Here is a 21,467-nt window from a genome sequence, read left to right on the forward strand (position 1 = left end):
TGCTTTAATGTCCACTGGTCCAAATTGAACAGCAACTGGAGTAAATTTACTTTTTTCCACCAACCTTAGAATCAAAGGGATTTTTTTTTCTGTCTTTCTCCCCTTTTTTCTCTCTTTTTTTTCTTTTTTCAAAGGTAAACTTCACTAAATGTGTGTACCTGCCTGGGAGCCGATGTTTACCTTATTTTACAAATGAGGCTCTTTTTTTTTGCAGCAGTCGGTGTACAAACACACCCAACCCGTAGCCAAAAAACGCTGCTGTTATGAATCAATAAAGAGTTTTTTTTTAGGCATAACTTCAAAGATGATTCATAGCACAAAATTTTAACTGCTTATGACTGAAGGCACAAAATGATAAGCTCATAATATCTATTAAAAATACCACTTTTGGTCAACAGCGGCGACGATTCGACGGGACGTTTAAGAAAAAAAAGTGAAAGTCTCGTCAGATGATTCACGGCGTGTCTTTTCGCCTTTGTTGTTGCACTTCTACTCCCCGCTGCGTTGCTCGCTGACCGGTCCAAGCCGTGACCTCACCTTCACTCACCTCTGCTAACAAGTACATCTATCTTACATCTGAGGGGAGTCCTGCAGTGCCCACCTTCCATCCGTGTGACTTACGACCTCTTTTATTGTTGTGAAAGAGCTGAACGTGTATAAATGTATCACACGTGGGTTCGGTGAAGTCCTTGAGACTTCTTTTGCCATCAGCTGTAGTGTGAATCAGCTTTCAGTAACACTAGTAGAGTTAAGAATATTTTAATTATTTCATTGTTGGTTCGATTGTGTTTCTCCCGATTCGATTCTTTCACGATTTTTTTGGGTGCAGATTCGATGTAAATTGCGATTCTGTCAATATTTTAACACCAAACCACGTGAAAGAATTGTATGATGATGATGTCTACAGACTATATCAGGAGCCATATTCCCCAAAAAAATGCACATCACACGTGAGTCCGTTTTTTCAGATTTATTTAGCAGCAATATATTTGAACCATTTTCACTACTACATTTGAACTTACACTCTCTTTTCAAAAACCTGGACTGCATATAAAAGAGGTAAAAAAACTTTTCTGAGGGTTATACTTTCCACATCTGAACCCTTTCTTACAGAATGAATTAAAAGTAAAGACTTTCTTATGTAAACTGCTACATTTATCTTCACACAACACAAATAGGAGCCTTTAAATTAACATACTGCATAATAAAGTGAACTTAAACTGTTCTTTCAAAGCCTGGACTGCATGTAAAAGAGGCAAACAAATGTACAGTATAAAAAAAGTAACGTAACGTTTGTCGTGTTTCCACGGTACGGAAAACGACAATCGGGAAACGATTTTTGAACAAAAAAAAATCGATTCAAAAACAAAAAATCCCAATACTTATGTGAATCGATTTTTCTCCCACCCCTATAATAATACGCCCATCTCAGGTGCTCGTTTAGTCTGAACTGAACAAAGATATTTCATTTAAAGGTGCAGTGTTCAGGGTTCAGTTGCATGTAGTGGGTGTAGTCGCTTCGTTGCGGTCTCCTCACTAGGGTTCGCAAAGGGGCGGAGTGTTCTGGTACTTTCCAGAAACTTTCCATGGGAAGTTAACCTTGGGGAATTTTGGAAGCATTCCAAATCGGAAACTCCATGGGAATTAGGGAAATGTTGTTGTTGTTTGTTTGGGATTAAGGAATAGCAGATATTCAAGTGTACCTGCATGAAATTCAGCTATGTTTAAGTTCCCTGTTAAGGGCCAAACTTCAATTTTGTAAATTCAGTTTATTCCCATAAATTCCTGTTATTTCCCAAGGAAAGCTTCCAACTTTGAAAAATCTCGGAATTTTGCAACCCTACTCCTCACGTCAAGGTGAAGGAGAAACGACGCTTGAAAGGCCTCGACTAGAGTCAGTATTTAGTTTGTCTGCTCTGGGCTACTGTAGAAAATATGCCGGCTTCCATGTAAGAGGACCCGCTCCCACTGTGGATATGAAAGGTAATTATAATGAAAACATAGATATGAATATCTCACACGCTGCACCTTTCCAATAATAAACAAATAAAAGCACATGCGGTTGAATAAAGCGCCGTGCGTTGGCGGAAGGTCGCGTGCCGTGGTGAGTTTGTCTGATCACGTTCAGTTCAGCTGTCTCTCTCACATCTGTGACTGTGACAGCTCCGTCTGTTGTTCTTTGTTTGTTTTTGGAGACACACAATCCAAAAATTAAAGTGAATCCAGAAATTGAAACATTTTTCTCACCGTGAGTCACCCTGGATAATAATCAGCCCCAAAATTGTAAATGTAGCGTACTTCGCACGAAGTGTACCGTTAATTGCTCCTGACCCTGACCCCCCTCCTCCTCCTCCTCCATCAGTAGTGGCAGGAATGTTTGGGGTGAAGATGGAGGGTGCGATGTGGCGTGGTGAAGGGAGGGCAGTCGTCAGTTTAGCACAGAGAGAGACAGTGGGACCGGAGTTACAGCTTTTCATTAACCTGGAAACCACCTAGTTACATGGTTCATGGGCTGGTCTCAGCTCACTTGGAGGTAACAAAGGGTGTCGGGCGGCACTTTCTGCAGGGGGCTGTGCGCTCGGGGGAACCCATCTGACTCTGATCAGGTTCTCCCTCTCATTAGAGAGTTGGACTGAGCCTGCGTTTCCCCTTCATGTCGAGATCCTGTTACACGGAGCTCCACCCTTATACACACATGCGTGCACGTACTTAAGCTCATCTGCAAAGCGGCTTCCCATCAACCCCCTTTTTTCACTTCCGCCCCGCAAAGAGAGAAGCCACGCCTCTCCCGTGTTCGCCTCCTCCTGTCATCGTGAAACTTCCTGCAGTTTTTTTTCTCTACGCCGTGCCGAAACGAGCCCCAAAGATGTATTCTGTGCAATAACTCCTGACTGAGCCACTCCTCCTCTGCCTGTGTTCGCCTCGTCGTCCTCTTTTTTCCCCCCCGCCTCTCAGATAACAGCTCCTCTCCTCGCTTTTTAAACTCCTCCCACCGAACATGAACCGTTTACTGTTTTTAACGTTCTGTGGTTTTAGCTTTTCAACAATAGTCTCCCCCGTTAGCCCGTTGCTGCTGAATCAGCCACTGCTTTTTTTTGCTAATGTAAACCACATTATATAACAATATCGTCAACATCATGTGGAACGCGCCGTTTGAACTCCCGTCGCTCCTTCTGAATTTGTAGCTCGTTGAGCGATTATGTAATGTTTTCTTTCGAATCCCTCGCGTACATGTGTTTCAGAAGATTTGTATTGAATTATGCAATTCTGTAAATTGTGTTGTATGACATGGCTGTCAGAGTCATTGCAAACCACTAAGCCCTTGCCAGTAGCCTGTTTTCAAGCCTGATTGGAAAAACCTGGTACTGGCCCTTTGCTCGCGGCGGTATCCATGGCAACGCTACCTCCATTTGGTCACAGCACGCATGAAAGTTTGTCCCACTCGGCCGGGGGGGGGCTTGAAAGTGATCTTTGATGAGGCTTTTGACAGATGACGTGCAGTCTTGTTGGGGAAACGTGTGACAGCGCTGAGGATGGCCCAAAGGCTTCAACCCCCAGCCCACCCCTCCGCGCCTCCCTCCCCTTCTTCCACCTCCGTTTGCCCCCCAACTGCTTCGTGAACCCCGTTGCACTTATGGAGGAATCCCTGACACAACCCTCAAACAGCAGGGCACAAAGCAACAGCAGCCTGATAGCTGATCTTGCCTTGTAAAGGGGCAGGCAGGTCAGCGATCGTCAAGCCCCGGCTCGTAATCCTCCACCTCCACCGCCCCTCCGGCGCTGAGAGGCTGCAGGGCAAAGACTTTACTCACAGCGTAAAAGCCAAACACATGCCGCGTGCGAGCAGGATAAACCAAGATCAGTCTGTGTGTCGCTTGAGTGCATGAGCGAGAGAGAGAGAGCAAGTTTTTTCATGAGCAACAGCGGAGCAGCATTTGGCAGGATTAAAAAATTCCAGTCATACTCTCTCAGATGACGTGTCAGTCTTCTATGCAAATTGTGGCTCAGCTAAATTCTTTGTTTGTTCAGATTGAAAATATTAAATATTGTGATGAGATAAAGAGACGATAAGAGAGAGATTTATGTAGCTACCCGCCAGCCCAGTATCCCTAAAGATTACCTCCATAGTGACAGCACAGTGTGAACGCTGACAGTATAAAGAATGGACAGCGTTTGCGTGACATCAGCCACAGGTTTCTGAACAGATCTGTGGCTCTGGCAAAGACGTGGATCATCTGTGGACCTGAGGCCACAAGCCATTTATAACGACATCCACCTGTCAAAGCGTCCACGCTCTTAATCCTGCATAACTTTAAGGCCTCATGTCATAAACAGGGAAATTAGCGAGAGATCAAAACAGGTTTTTTTTATATACCAGGCTGTAAACATGTTTATTTCTGCTGTTAAATTGTGACATTTGAACATGGGGACGTTTGAGGAACTGCAGTTTTTGGCACTTCTGCACTGGCTTCACTTGACAGCCACGAACGTTGCTGCTTGTATATGCAGCAAGAAATATTGTTTGTGGCGGGTTGGAGTGGTGGATGTCACGTCCTGTAGACTTGAATGGTTGTTTTTATTCTGTTTAACCATGTATCAGCCACATTAACCATATTATATTTACTATAACTCTCCCTAACCTGAACCATACTGTAGTTGTCATGCAATAAAAATATTGGTGTTGGATCATCCTCCTTCCTTTGCTTTCATTAAAATACAACTTCACATTTGAAGAGGTCAGCTCCTATAAATATCGGATTGTGTTTAATTTAAAGCTATATAATATGTAACATTTCTCCTTTTTAAAATGAGTTGTTTACTTACATTGTCCCGAATGTTTCCAACAATTTTTCAAACTAGAGATCTCTGAGATTGTAATCCCATAACGGTGCACTGCTTCTTGTTGACATCCAGGTAAACGCGGGACATGTCGGAGAGTGAGGAAGAAAACAGCAAACGTGACTAAATGAGACCTGAATAAAGCTGTTAAACTATAATTACCTTGCCATGAAAATCTTACGCTACTTCACAATATCAAACTGTAGCTTTTATTATTTTGAAAAATACAAGATTACATATTTCTACCAAAAGATCCCGTCAACAAGTCCGAATAGAGTTTAGACACGGTGACAACTGCCCAACACAAGCCACCAAAAATCAAGGACACCTCACTGAACTTCCCCCTTTTATGATTCTGTTCACATCTCATTTCTTGAATAACGTGAAACATAAGACCTGAAACTTCCCGGTGGCCCTGACGGTATATGATGCATACGATGTGACTGCAACGTCATTTCCTCGTCAACTATCTACTAAAAGCAAAATGCCAGAGAAATAAACTTTAAAACCTTTACTAACCCCATTAACTTTTAATGTTGTGACAGATGTTGCTGCAGCACACGCAGATGTCAGAGATGTAACTAGCAGTCGCAAATGGAAATTAGAGATTTCAGCTATAGATAGAGGTCCACATAAAGAGCAGATGTGCATGACAGTGTGTGTGTGTGTGTGTGTCGTACCGGAGCACCTGTAATCATTATCAGTGAAGGGCTTCACATTCCAGTACACTAATTACAGAGTGCAGGCATTGTGTGCTTTGATTTCACTAGACCCTGACTGTGCTGCAACCACAGTGCTGCCCCCCTGCTGCATCATCTCTCTCTCTCTTTTTCTTTTTGACTCAAACTCACACATATGCCTCCGTCACCCCTTTTCCAACGTCCTGCGAGCAGCTTTTCAAAAACTGTCGCTGTGGCACTGCCACTTAAAGCTGCAGTTGACACAACTCAGCTCACCTCTGCACCTATGAACAGGTCTTACATGTCCTCAGTCGACTGCTTCTGCATTTCAAACCTTTATGTGGTTGCTTTTTTCAAATGTCTGCATCACTGGTTGGATCTGTAAGTTATGTCACTCACGCTGCTCTTGAATAAGTGGATCTACTGTAGAGTACAGGATCTGGCTGGCGTCCAGTATAAGTGGCTCTAGTCTGTACTGATCTTAACTGCTAAATCCCAAACCGGAGCTGAACGTGGCCGCAGCCTCAGCTGAGAATTCGCAGCTGTTTTACTTTTCTTACTATCAGTACAGTGCAGATCGGGTTGGCCCAAAGTCAGACACACAAACGGCGCAGAGAAGCCGGTTGATTTTCAAGATAATACAAACTTCTGATTGTAAAAACAGCCAAAATAAAAAAAGGAATATAATAAAATACATACTTCATGCATACTTTCATGCATTTTTACCCAAAATGATGCGCAACCACACAGAGCAGCACATTGGGAGCATAGCTACCATACTGGACTTGAACCGGCTAGAACCTTCCAGTTCCCTACAGACTGAGCTACTGCCACCCCAATCAAAGTTTGCCATTTGGGGATTTGAACTCTTGACCTTTTTTGTATCTCCAGCCAAGTGATTACACCACTGGGAGGTTGTGTAGGCTTCTACCTGGAGTGGGGGTTCGAACCCACAAGGAAAATATGTCCATTGGATCTTAAATCCAACACTTTAACCACCAACAATTTAACTATGTAGCATATTTACTCAGGGTAGAAGCACATAGGTTAAGTTTGACGGGCAGACATTCCTGGTGGGGTTTGAAGGTACAAAACAGCGTCATAGTCACAACGTGACAGAGATAAACCCGGTAGAGTCGGGTTTTTTTATTATCTTCATCCCTTCTTACTCAGTAATACCAGTTGAGGAAAGAGTAGTAGTATTTAGTACTTAGATCATGAATGGTTGGGCGATGGTTTCGCTACAATCTACCGCTTAGTCTGCTTTTACAACACAATATTACAAGGTCCTAAATAAGCATCCCCGAACACCTGAACACATCAAGTTACCCATGTTTATACAGAATAAAGAATAGAACAGGGAGCTGAAACGACCCATTTTACAGCAACAATAAAGGCCTCTGTAAAATCTCATTTGTTTTTAGCGTCTGCAGGGTGCTGCTTCAGTGTCTTGGCGTCTCGAGACACAGCTCAGACAAGACAGTTGCGGCGTAGTAATATTGACTCTCGGGTTTCCCTCTTGGAAACATGCAGGGCGGTTGTCTTCTGTCTGGGCTGCAGTGTAGCCAGCGGTTACCTGCTGTCAGGGGAGTCTCCTAAATCCTGCAGCATCTCACATCAAAGTGGCTGGCCTGAATTAGTCTGAATCATCGGGGTAGTCCTGACCTAGCCTGTCTGGCCTGTCGTCATTGGTCACGGCTTCTTTTCTACTCAGCCAGACCTCATCCGACGCTCATTCTAGCTCGGGATCCTGTTAAAGAGCTTCTTGCAAGGGACCTGTTATATCTGTTATGCTGCTATATATGTTATATATACATGCTATAATTAAAATTATTGCTCAAACATTAGCACCATAGTTTCAGTTAACAGCATTTGGCAGAGGTTAAGAGACCCCAGTTTAAACACCTTAAGAAACCCTTTTTTTTTGTTATGCAACCACTTACTGGAAATGTCAGTAAGACTGCTCATTTTTTCCACCTATCTGCTCCACTTTTAGTGTTAGTGGCTTTCTAAATTTGCTGCACTCCGCTCGAACATATTCAGCAATCTGTCAGTCAAAGGGACGTTTGTAATGCTCAAAACATCTGAACACAGTCTCGGCCTGGCCCTGCCTACTCTGTCCTCGTGCTGTTTTATGCAGCTCCCTTTCCTGCTCTTTTACGGTAACACGGTCTGATCTCGGGTCACAGAGGTCACGGTATATGAGCAGACATCTGGAGGGGCAAACCCAGTCCCAACATCACTATAGGGAATCAGAGGAGTCAGTTTTATCGGAGTGAGAAAGGATCCAGAGTGACAGGGGGATGTCGTAGTGCCTTTAAGAGACATTTTTCTCTCTTAGCCACACCACAGCCGCTGTTCCATAACATGGACTGTCCCGTGTCCACTAGGTTTGTGGTGCTAGTGTAACCCAACCTGGTCCTGGTCTAGATCAAGCTCTGGCAGCCTGCCGTGTCACAAGCGCCAAAGGTTTATCACTTCCCCTCTGCTCCCATCTTGCATCTTCTTCCCCTCGACTTTATTTTCCTATTCCTCTCTCCAAAGGTCTGTATTTATTGGCCACCTCCTGCTACGCTCAAACACTTTTTCCTTTAACAGTTTGTCACAGATTCAATCTATCAATATCTGTTTTCTTTGCTTGATTTTTATATTGTTATCGTGCGCGGTGGAGGTCAGATGAAATCAACATTTTTTTTTCTCCAAGGCAACTTTCAAAACACCCACGTAGGAGCCACAGTCCTCAAAAATGGGAACTTACTGAAGAAGAAGTACTGAAACATTGAGTACTTTTTGTTATATACTTTCTTTATGTGCTTTTTATTCATTGAGAGTCGGTCGACATCGTTGTCAACAACAATGAGTCATCAAAACAAGCAGCCATCCGTTCCAAACGGGGTCCTTTTTATTTTCGGTTACGCCCTTTAAACCGAAGCACGATTGGGTGGCTAAAGTCACGACTAGCCGCATTTGCCATGTTGGACTGTTTAGGTCGTGGAAAGCGCTCTTAACCTCATGTACCCAATGCAATGGACTTCTACCATCTTTATGATCCCGCTCATTAAAATTAATTGTCTGGCTGTAAAAAATAGATTTCGCCGTTATGTTGCCCTTCTGGATTGTCTTATGCGCTTCAGATCTATCATGAGAAATTGCTTTCATCCTTTCCCCCTGGTGATTCAGTTCTTCTTTTTCTTCAATCATATATTTTGTCTCTTTCTTGGCATTCCTAGAGGGGAAGACGTGAGTAGATCAAGGCTCTCGCTGTAGCAACCAGTCCAAATACACAGCAACACACATAAATCACAACGTTCAAACGTGGGAGAAAATTGCACAATTTGAAATATTGCAGAATAGTAGATAGCCTAAGACAAACTACCTGTTGTAGGTTGGGTCATTAGTTCCCTGTGAAGGTGTTAATATATATGTTGAGCTGTCTAAACAGCTATAAATACATCTAATATTATATATACATTTTAAAGTGAGCAATTCATCAAAATTGGATTGCCACTGAGGGAATACCGCTCACTTAATAGGGCGTATTTTTTAAGAGATCTCCTAAAAAGCACGGCCTGCCCCCCTTTTTTCTTTTTTTAAAGAAGGCCCATCGAGCCTCTGCCTTTTGATCAACCCAATAAACCCCGTACCCCCTTCCCATAGGCCTTTCTTTTTAACACCATCATTAATGAGCCTCACCTCAACATCTCGTCTTCTGCGAGGTGACAGCCCGTCTTGTTGGTCCCTGGTTCAAGCCCATTACCACCGGGGTCTGGGAGCGGACACGGCCCTGGAAGGCCCTCAAACACGGCGCTCCTGTCCATAAAAATACAAAGAACGGGGCTCGACCCTCCTACTCCGCCCCTCATTTACCTCCTTGACTTCTTTGTGGACGCCTAGAGTTTGTGCTTTTATAGGCGGTGGAGGTCAGGTGGACGAGGACTCGAGGATTATTTACCTCGTTGTCTCGTTCGCAGAAGCACCAACCTGCCCTCGCCTTCACCCTCACCTGGGCAGCTCTGGGCCTGTAAAACACAAACACAGGGAGAGTGGAATATGGGAAGGAAATGAAAGCAGGCCCACTCTTGATGAACTCACAGATCTCATCACCTCTGTGTATACTGCATCTCCGTGAGCTTTTCGCTGATGATTGAAGAAGATGCTCCGAGCAGTACATTTTAAAGAAGCCCCAGGGTTTTCCCTGAGTCTTCTGTCTGCAGAGTTTACGATCCGCATGGCTGACTCCAAGGCCAAGTGAATCTGCCAGAGTCATGGAGGCTATCTTGTGCTCTTCTTCAGCCAACCAGTATATCGTCACTGAGGCCTTTTTAAGAGAAACTAGATCTTTTTGTTTGTACAAATCCTCTAAAACAGGACATTCAACCAGGACCGGCTGAAGCACTGAGTCTTATTTTCCACTGTTGGTTGCTAAGAAAAGCGACATTAGCAGCTTCCTAGCCAGGGGCCTGACGGTTCCCCTGCTGCCACAACTTCTTCTGGTCCTCCCTATTATCTCCCCACTCCCTGAGCCTTGCTGTTTGGTCCCTGGCTTTTATGGCGGGGTAGGAGAGGGCCATGAGGAAATGAGGTGACCCCGGGGTCACAAGTGGAGTCAGGGGGCTGGAACCTGGACCACGGCCCTGCCAACCCCACTCTCTCAGGGCCCGACTCGTGTCGAGGCAGGCAGAGTAAAGGAGACAGGGAGAGACTGGGGACAAGATCCCTTCCATCCCTGACCCCAGCGTCATATGCCTTTAATTAAGCCAGATTTGAATATGTTTACAAGCCCCAGTAGTCTTAAATCTTCCGGGTCTTTGCCCCCCTCCATACCCCGTATTCCACCATGCCCTCATACCTGCAGTCATTCTTTTTCTTCTTCTCTTTAATATGGTGTCAGACATCTATTTATTATGCTGTTTAAACTGGTTTTCAGGAACGGGTTACAAGCTATTTGGGAATCCACCAAATAGGATTTGAGGGACACCCCTCTAAGATGTTAATCTGTTAGCGATATGAAAGGCCGTTCACCCCACTAAACTCCCCCTCCACTGGAACCCGGGGGCCCTTTATGGCCCCATCAGGCACCCGCATGGACGACTTACTGCTGACCTTGTGACCTGGCAGTTGAAGCCATATGAGGAGGGAATCTTTCTCTTGTCCCGTCCCCTCCTACTCTGCTCGCTTCTGCCCGTTTCTACCCTCAGAGTCCCTTGTGTTCGTGACTACATGCTGGAAAATCATTCAAGTCATCATCAAATTTTGAACCACTCTTTAATTTGTTGTGTGTAGTTAATTACCTAAATTAGTGGCTCTAAAGTCAATGCATAATCTCGTAATAACATGTTTTTTTGTTGGAGTTTGGGTTCGCCGTCTAAGCCATGTGGCAGCATATAATGAGATCTCTTCTTATCGTCTCAATACCTGAACCTCTTTATCTCTAACAGGCACCGTTTATGTTCATTCTTTCACCCCCAACTGGTCTCTCATGTAAAAGATTTACACACCGCTCACCAGCCTTTATTAGGCAGGTACCAGCGTGTTTGCTATACAACAAAAAGTCCTTCAACTGGCTCCATCATATTAAAAATTTACACGTAACTGAAGAGCTGTTACAATTGGCTTACTAGCATGTTAGTAGCTGAAAAGCTTGCTGCAAAAAGGGCCTGTTCCCGGGGAGTTGGGTGGCTAATTGGATCGGTTGGGTTAAATAAATGTTTGAGTTCACCCCTGCGCTGGGGGGACCTGGTGGCAGGAGCCTCTCATCTTAGCACAGGAGGGAAAAACGACGGATGAAAGGGAGAGCGGAGGGAAATAAGGATGGAAATGAGCTCATTTATGATGAGATCGAATTTGTTCTGAGTGTATTTTACACACAGGTGTCACAATGCATATCATTAAGGCCGAATACAGAAACCAGTCTGAAGGCAGGGCTGCTAATATTTACAGTCATAGGAGCTTTAATGAGAACTTTGTCATTGCAGGTTCCAGATCCAAAGGGGAACCAGTGACCCCAACAGCTACAAGAGCCTTGGTGATTGCTTCCGGACCATCTTCCGCAATGAGGGGTACGTTATCCACACACATCCACAACATGTTTAGCCAACTAGGGCACCAATGATGTCAGTCTTCCTGTTTCCTCATATGTGAGGATGGAATAATTTCCCCGGCTTTCACTCAGAGGGCGGATGGCTTAGTGCTGAGGCAATTTTAAGTAATAATTCAACTCAACAAGTTCATTTGTAAACACAAAAGATATTCACACGTACAAATACAAAATGTGATGTCACCTAAAAGATTCATAAGCTAAACCACTGGTTCTCAAACTGTAATACGTAACCTCCCTGAAGATCTCTGAATCTATCTTTTTTTAATGAAACGAATGAATTTAAAAACATATTTTACCATCAAAATACCATAACTTTCGGACTATAAGCCGCTACTTTTTTCACACGCTTTGAACCCTGCGGCCTATACAAAAGATTTTTACTGGCCAATGGCCACCGGGGGGCACTTAAAGTGAGACAGTGTGGGGAAAGATTATGCTCCGAAGAAGACACTAGTTTTGATTTTGTCATTTTGCGCATCATGCACACACCCTCATCGTGGAAAACACACAAAGAAATGCGTATGATGAAGCTTTTAAGTTAAAGGCAATCGATCTGGTCGTCAAAGAAGGAAATAGAGCGACTGCACGTAATCTTGGCGTCGCGTGTTGATGGTGTTGCTGCTGATTTTCAGGCACAGTTTGAAAAAAAAAGCGTGTTTTTAAATTAAAACTAAAAAAACTAAAACTTCCGTGTACCGTCTTTCTGTGTAAATATCATGTTACAACTTGATTGCGGCTTATATTCAAGTGCGGCCTATATATGTACAAAATGTATTTTCTTTTCTTTTTTAGCAGGTGCGTTCAATAGTCTGAAAGTTACGGTACTCCAAAAAAAATGGGAAAAAAATAAACAATGAGATCACCGAACTGTAACTTAATTTAAAGTTTTGCTGTTTTCCTGTAATATTTTCTCTCTATATTATGTTTATGTCACATTTATGCACATTGCATGTGCAAATATTCACGAGCTAAAATGTGAGGGCAGGAGAGGTGGAGGTAAAATGTAAGAAACATTACAATCATGGCCCCGGATGAGGATGAAGCGTGGGAGAGTTGCACATTTGGCTGCAGTGTGCAACTTCACTGCAAGGTGGCACTAAATTCTGGACACTGGACCTTTAAATAAACCTGCCTCCTGGGTTGATACTGCTGTATTTTCTAGTCTAATATATTCAACGCTGCACTACAGTATAAATAAATTAAACTGGTATTTGCTGATTAGTGCATCTTCCACATTAAAATATGTCTCCATGTGGAATACACACGCTGAGTCACGCTGCTCTATTCAAACTGAACGTGCCTTATCGCTCATTGTACCTCACGTCGGATACGAGCGCACAGCTGCTTAAAAAACCTCCGAAATGTAAAACTTTCACGACTCTAACTAAAGACAGTCCTCCCCGCCACGCTCCCTCCTCCTCTGCCTGCCGTGTGACAGGACCGTGAGACAGTGCAGGTGCGGGAGAAAGTGGTTGCCACTCGCTCTGTTTACGGCGAGTCGACAGCTTTACAGCGGATATAAAGTTGATCTGCTGCGAGGTGTGAGCGAGCGCACGGCGAGGGAGAGGGAGAGAGCCTGGTGACAGTTGGAAGTCGTACACTGGCTGCAGTTCAACAGACACGGCTATCCTGCTACAGTAGCTGTACCCTCCCCACCCCACACACACACACACACACACACCCACAGCGTGAAATGTAATACCTTTGTGCCTGCATGTTTTCTGGGTGTGTCCTTTGGGAGTAGGTCCACATGAATTTCCAGCGAACACTCTGATACAATAAAATAGTTGCCAAATTACACAGCGTCCTTACCATCTGCTATGACATCTATTACAACAACATAACAAGGCTGCGGTATGCGCCCGGGTCCCCGCAGACAGAAGATCCACTTTCTCGTCGACCAATTATCACTAACAGTATATTTTTGCTGAGGTTGTAATCACTTCCCAGTAGCACATCGCGGATTACCTCCAGGCCAAACCACTTAGTTATAATTTATACAAATAGTGCTCGGCTCCGCTGTTGTAGAATTATTATTAAAAATAAACATCTCCCGTCAGCTCATGGCAGGGCCGAGCTTAACACCAGGCCTCCCGCTCTCTGAGGTGATGAGGGAGGAAACCTGAGCTGCCGGCTCGAGCGTGCTGATTAAACTGAGGAAAGACATGGAAATGTACACGTTTGACACCATCTTTAAGATGGTCTGAAGCCCGGACGCATTAATTATAGCTTTTATGTCGTAGCAGGACACGTTTTAGACTTTGAGAGTGTTACAGCGTGGATTATTTCTGTTAGAAACTTCAAATTTTACACCAGATCTGGGGAAAAAATATGGCATGAAATCCTGAAGCTGCGCTCATAAGTGTGTGACAGTGTGAACTACGTTCACCAACACTTTGGTTGGTGTATTGCCTTACAGGCCACGCTCCTTTTTCTGCTGCATGTGGGTGTAGCAGCGCGAGCATGTGTTAAGTGTTTCCGTCTGGAGGGAAACAAAAAGACTCTATTCTCAAGCATTCTTTACCAGTGTGGTATCCAGAGACTGGGTCGGGACCCAAAGCAAGGCCACAGGAATATTAGAAGGGTCCGTGCATTTACATTCGAGCACGTTGGCCTGCGTACACTAGATCAATGACTAATGTCTGGAACTAGTGCAAGGTCGAGGTGGAGGGATTGACTCCAGCTGGGACCACCCATGCAAAACAAAAAAATATATCTACCTTCATGGAAGTGTGACGAGCGTGTCCATCAGATCACGTGTTTAACCACAGTGACACGTTACGAAGGAACAATCACGTTAAAGGAATAGTTCGACACTTTCGGAAACACGTTTAATTGCTTATTTGCCAAGAGCAACATGTTGTTTTTTTCACTTCAGTTGTTGTTGTTGTACAGATCAAACGAGACACAACATGTTGACTAATGAGCTTCAGAGACGTTCAATGGCTTCGTTTCAGGTTTTTGTGTTAAGCTAAGCGACTTCGTATTTATTCGTGTTGATCGTCTCACCTCTGAAAGTGAAAAAGCATATTTAAAAAAATGCCAAATGGCTAATTTAACAGTATGTTCTCCCTCCTTTATATTTAGAAGGTGAGGGTGATGTGAGGACACTGCAATGCAGCGATTAGTCCACTAGATGCAACATAATTCTACACACCAGACCTTTAAATAAATTAAAAATTCTATATAAATTATTGTTTCCAGGTGTTCATTTCACCACCCAAACAGAAAATGTAGCTTTGTCTCATCATGGCAGGAAATAAATCCTCAGATAACTTGTAATAATAATGATTATATAATAATATGTATTTCCAGCTCCACTCCCTCCTCATGTATCACATTTGTTTATATTTTTATGACTTTTTGCTGACTTCAGATTAGATTCAGATTAGAAATTTTGATCACGATTCAACGATCTCAAAAATCATATAATCGAGTTTAAACGATTTATTTTCCACTTTTCATTACACAATTTCCGAGAGACGCGCATACGCAATAGATTCCATTTCACGCGGCCCCGCTGACTAACAGGATAGCCCATGCTCCCTCACGCAGCTGATGAGTGAGGAGGTGTGTCGTTTGGTGTTCAAAAACAGTGAGTGAGATTGAAAGTGAAAGAGAAGAATCCGACGAGAAGCAGCAGCAGCACATAATGTGCAAGAGGTAATAGCTGCTCCTCTTGGTAACACTACAAATTTATTCAACCATCTCAAACAAAAGCACAAAGTCACTCACGACGAATTAATAAAGAAACAAAAAGACAAATCCAGTGCCAGCAAGACGTCAACGCAAACTCAGTCATCGACACATTGTTTAATGTGACTCCTTATCCGACAAGTTCGGAGAGGCACAAGACATTAGGCTACGTTAACACATAGCCGGGTATGTTGAGAAACAAATATTTCCCTCCAAAATAACATCGTGCACATAGCATCGTTTTCAAAAAAGTTTTCGTTTACATCAACCTGCATAAATACGCCATGGAGCGCCATCATAACTACGCCAAGCCTGTGGGCGGCTTGCTTCCATGATCATCGTCATAGCAAAAGGTAAACATCGGTCGCACTTTTGGCGCATCAGCTAAAACTCGATTCGTTTTCAGAGGCGAATTCACCGTTTGCGTGTAAAAGATCGGTACAAACGAAGGGAAATGTCTCAGTTTTTTAAAATACCTGTGTACGTGTAAACGGGGCCAGCTGCCGTTGGATATTTCTTAGCTAAAGATATGCAACCCATTAATACAGTCGAGGGTTTCAAGAAGATGCTTATTGCTGATTATTATATTTATTTTGTTCTATAAATATAGAATTTGCAAAGCAGCTGGATCTATAGTTTATTTTTGTTTTTCTATGCCTTATTTATTGTTCCATAAAGTATATTTATTTTATTGATTTAATGCTTTATACATTGCAAAACAGCTGTAAAGTCCATATTTGTAGCCAAAATTTTATGCTGAAAAATGCATCGTGAAACTCAAAATTAATCGTTTGAATAATCGTGATTTCAATATTGACCAAAATAATCGTGATATTGATTTTTCTTTTTCCATAATCAAGCAGCCCTACTTCAGATGTGAATTATTAATCGGATATACTGAGTTTTTTGCGTCTTTTATATTGTGAATCTTGGTTATTCTGTTGTGTTGTCCCTGTCAGCCACACTGTCAAGGTTACAGCAGACACTGGGAAAGTGAAAATATTTGCAGATGAAGCATGCCGGTTGTTTACATGTTTAAATGTTCCCTCGGGTAGCTCATATTTCCCAAGTCTGCTGCTGACAGTGATTTTACAATCGAGTTGTTGTTGTTGTTGTTGTTGTTGTTGTTGTTTTTGTTTTTTTAACACAATAGATTGATTACTTCACACGTGGACAGTTTTCTCTTTAAGAACTCGAATTTGTGGATATTATTACAGATATCGTTGTCCTGCTCGTTGAATCTGCCGTCCTGTCAGCGTCAACACTCGTCTCCAGATGGATGAAGGCTGTTAAAAAAGGAAAGGTTTATGAAAATGAAAGACAAATCATACACACAAGTGCACGCAAACACACACACACACACACACACATCCATCTCGCCACCCTCCCTCTCTGCCCTCGCTCCGTGTCAGCAGGCCATTTGTTTAGGAAAGCCAAAAGGGGATTTAGTGTGTACTTTACATTGAGGAGCAAATTAGGATTCAAATGATGGCCACTCACTTAGAGGCCATATTTGTCCTGTAACAAATTTCACCCCTCCTTCATCACCTGGTGGCTCCCCAGGCTGACCACACCCGGAAAATCTGTGGCCACCATTTGCATGAGCAAAGGGAACAGAAGGAAGGGTCTTCCGTCGGACTGAAATAACTTGTATTTACAAACAATGCGAGGGATTAATTCCTGGCTTCAAAGAGGGATTTTCCTCAGCCACAATCCCTCACACCGGCGTTGTTATGATGACTCGCGTACCCAGAGGCGGCACCGCTTGTGTAACTTCAGGTGTTGATGAAATACGTTAGCTCTGTCACCTGATGGCAAGTGTTTTGATAATTGGTTCCGGTTCACTGGTGTTTTTTTGGACGGCTGCCTCGCTGTTGTGGATTCTGTAGAAGTGTAATGGGCTTACCTTTCTCGGGTTATACTCAGTGAAAATGTGTGCCAGCAGCGGAGCTATTTACACTCGGATCCAATCAGCCAAGATCATCTCTGTTGACTTGTCGAGAATGTTGTCACAACAGAGCTGGTGCCACAGTTCGCAGGATACAGTCGGTCACGCCATGTTGTCCTCTTTGTTCACAGAACTGTGTTCAGTATCAATACATACACTCCCTTAGACACACACTCTCTCTCTCTGCTTGACGCCAGGTTAAGTGAAATAGGATGCACACCATCATGCTTCTGTGCATGTTTAGAGATAAATTTTGCATTCTTGACATTGACTTTCATCGTTTTAAATTGGTTTAACAGCGTAAAGGATAAGGTGGGTGATATTCTATATGTTAGTTATTGTCACCACATCATATTAGAAGCCCAAAAACGACAATATGTGAGTGTGTCACCCCTAAACCTGTCCGTCCATTCATTCCTTGTGAAGACATGCAACTTGCAAACAAGTAATGAGAGGATAAATTATCACCTAAAACAGGAATCACTCAAACTAGAGCTAGTTTAAGTAGAGCTAGTCATTAAACTACAAAGCCCATTTTTGTCAGAACGAAAGGAAGCCGTGCAGCCAGTGCAACAGTGAAGTTCTGCGGCACAGAGGAATGAGATATATCAGGCTTTGATTACTTAGATACTCGACATGTTTTCATGACACGGTGTAATAAATCATCAGCACTTTGCTTGGCATCACTGGATGCTGGTACAGGAAGCAGGGAAGTGTATGCAAATCAATTCCTGAAAGTTGTACACTCATACTGGAAACTTGCAACAAGAAAATTGAGGGCGTCGTATCTCAAAGAAAGATGACAAAGGTGCTAGTTGTAATATCTGGGAAATTTGAAGTATGAAGGGTGGACACGCGCTGAAACATCTTCCTGCATTTGACAATCGTGGCACACTGCAGCACGTCCGTTACCGAGAGTAAATATCCTACCTCGTGAAACATTAGCGTCACAACTAATAAAACCTACGTGAAAATGAATCCTGTACAAATGTTCTCTCATTTCATTCATTTTACGTGATGACAGACGGGCTAACCGGTTCTAAGTTAAACAGCGATTAAACAATGGAGCTTCCTGCAAGCGCGAGCGTAGAGGCCCGATCTCAGACGGAAAATTGATCAGGAATCAAGAACGGAATCAAACTGATACAAGAATGTATCAACTATTTAGGATAAGTGGCTAATTAGACCAAACAGTTCATAACAATTAGTCGTCAAAAGAATACTGGTGGCCAGAAAATCTGCCGGTGTGCCAGGTGAAAACAAACAAGCAGAAACACGACTTATGTCGTGAACTCGTAATGTTCATTCACCTGTGTTCAATCTTTCTGCCACAACATTATACAAGGAGAGGACAGGAAACCGTGTCAGTGACCATAAGTTACACCAAAGTATATTGTCTGATACCAAGTCAAGTCAACTTTATTGTCAATGCTGCTATATGTACAGGACATAGAGTGTTGAAATTGCGTTTCCTTCTTATCCCGTGCAAACAGCATAAACATGACACATAAAATGTAAGTAAACGATGTAAAAAATATAAAATAAAACATACAAATCTAAAGATCTAAAAATATATACAAGCTAAAGACATCCGTGTGGCAATGTAATGGCATGTAAGTTAGTTATAAGTATATATATGGCAGTATGGACAGTATATATAACTTGGAACATTCACACCAGTGAGACCGGTATGAAAGCTGCTGACTGACAAATTATCTGACATTAATATTTAATACAACTTTGTCCTTTTATTCGTGACATCCTTTGGTTACATATTTAGCGTTTTCCATGACCAGAGGGTTTGATAAAGAAAGCGTGAGAAGCTTTTTTTTTTTTACAGCTGGTGGCCGGAAAAAATGTAAATTCTGCCATAGCAACAGGTTTGTTTATTGTTGGAATGTTGATTATGTCAGTCGGCTCTGCGATATAAACAGACACCTTGTTGGTCATGTTGAACTCGGCGTTAGAGAGCTCACACATTATAATTTATATCACACTGCATGGATTACATATTTAGCTGCTGACGTGTTCCCACTGTTTGGTTGGTTGATGTATAGAAATGCACGCGCTGGATATACTTAAACACCTTTATTATTATTACATACTATTAGAATATATGAAGATGTTGTTTCTGTTGTTTTAGATTTAAACCTGCTGTACCTGTTTTACTTTGAGTCAGTGCGCTTAAAACAACATTTAGGGAATCGAGATCATGAACAGCGTTGTTTTTGTTTATTCTTCACAACAGCAAGTGACTCACGCCTTGGGTGGAGGCTAAACCACAAACTTTTTTTGTTCCTTTATTGTTGTCCACAGATGTCACAGATAGGCGAGGTTTGAGGAAGGACGACGTGCCAATACATTTGTAAAGAATTAAATAATATAAATCAATGAAGTACTGATTGTCAAGCTGTCTGACATCTGCCAGGTTCAGACAAATGAACTATTCCACCCATATTTTCAGAGCGGGGGTAACTGCACATGCACGCACTTCTGAATGTATACGAAACATGCTCAGTGCCCTTTAGCAAAACAGAAAACATACTACTATCTCGCATGTGTACATGAACGGCTGCTCAGGCGTTTGGAGGATTCCTCCACTGTCAGTCACTATCAAGTCGTAACTCTGCTGATGCATTCCCCTTATTTACACACAAGAATATGTTTTTCGTAAAGAAAAGTGAGTGAGGGTTTTAGTGGCGTTTAACGGTGTGGTTGCTGAGTGCAACCACCTCCGGTCGCCCTCCCGTTTCAAGTGCTATGGTGGCTGTGAAACCAATGACAGCTAAATGAATGGACAGCGCATGAAACATCAGCCACAGGATGACACACGTCGGGATTTATGTTCAGTGACATGTTCGCACTGACACTGACGGTATAAAAAGAAATAGACGGCAGGCTGAATGAAGCCTGGTTGCTCAAACAAGCCACCTGTCAATCAAAGCGTCCACGCTCTTAATCCTGCATAACTTTAAGCCTTAATATAATGTCAACAGGTGAGTTGTATATAAATTCACCCTCAGTACAGTTGTCATGAACAGGGAAATTGGATACAGAGACCAAAACTGTTTTTTGTACCAGGCTGTAAACATGTTTATTTCTGCTGTGAAGTTTTTAACATAGGGACTTACGGAGACTGACTCACTTCTTCTTGGAGCCAGCCTCAAGTGGCCACGTGAGGAATTACAGGTTTCTGGCACTGCCCTATTAGCAGAGGTTGCTGCTTATGCGAAACGCCCGATCTAGAGAAACTCTTTATGTCCCTTCCCGTCTCCCGTAGAAACATTACAACGCAGCATGCCGAGTGAACCTGCTGCATCCGTAGATATAAGAAATCTCATTCTCAGGTAACAAACTATTTTTAAACTATAAAACAGTTCTATTAACACATAAAATGTAGCATCCAATCACGTTTATGTCTCCTGTGTTAAAAGGGAATTTGCATAAAACCAACAATGTAACCAGACTGTACATTTACTCTGTAAATACACTCCATAAAACATAATACAAAATACAGTCTGTGTAAAATGTAGGCATACGTCTCGATATACATAACTCACTGTATCATTTTATTATTTTTCCGGCCTCTGCGTACGTTTTAAATCATGGCTGGACGTATGATCGAGCAAGGGCAAACTACCAAATTGACTGAAATTATACACTTACCGTCTTTTGAAGCTTCAGCAGTGTAACGCTGAAATAAACTCTCAAACCATTTCCGCCACAGATTCCAGGGTTTGTGGTTTCAGAATATATCTTTGTAGCGACGTTTCCAAACGGTACCAAATGTACTTTCTGTTTCCGTTTGGGTGAGCTTGGTGTATTAGCCATGCAGTCTATATTCAGTGTTGTCAGATGTTCCTGTAGTAAACACACGTCTTTGAGAAAGATACAGATTTAAACTCCTTGAAGAGTAACGCCGCAGAAAATATCCCATCACGTCATTCAGATTATCAGCTTGGGTTTGGAGAAATATTTTATAACCGTGAGCCTGAATCACAAACTGAAGGTGTGGAGTTTGACGACACTGGAGGTCAGGTTGGATGAAGGACCTAAACAGACTGCATTATGGGAGATGTAGGCTCTAGTCAAGATATCTCCGCCTCAGCTGCATTGACCATTTTCAGAAACATACTCTATGACAGATTCTTAAAGGCAAGTCTACGTTACTTTTCATACATATGATACCTAAACTACTCTCGGT

General features: G+C 42.8%; 1 protein-coding gene across 2 annotated transcripts in view; it reads left to right on the forward strand.

Moving 5' to 3' along the window:
- Positions 1-21,467, forward strand: part of slc25a21 (solute carrier family 25 member 21) — a 96,682-nt gene that overhangs the window by 60,986 nt on the left and 14,229 nt on the right. For both annotated transcript variants that reach the window (XM_010744638.3, XM_027274746.1), the window contains one exon: positions 11,495-11,578. In XM_010744638.3, the coding sequence (XP_010742940.1) occupies positions 11,495-11,578 (84 nt within the window). The remainder of the gene's footprint in view (positions 1-11,494; positions 11,579-21,467) is intronic.

Source organism: Larimichthys crocea, chromosome XXIV (genome assembly GCF_000972845.2).
Source record: "Larimichthys crocea isolate SSNF chromosome XXIV, L_crocea_2.0, whole genome shotgun sequence".
Lineage (NCBI taxonomy): Eukaryota > Metazoa > Chordata > Actinopteri > Sciaenidae > Larimichthys > Larimichthys crocea.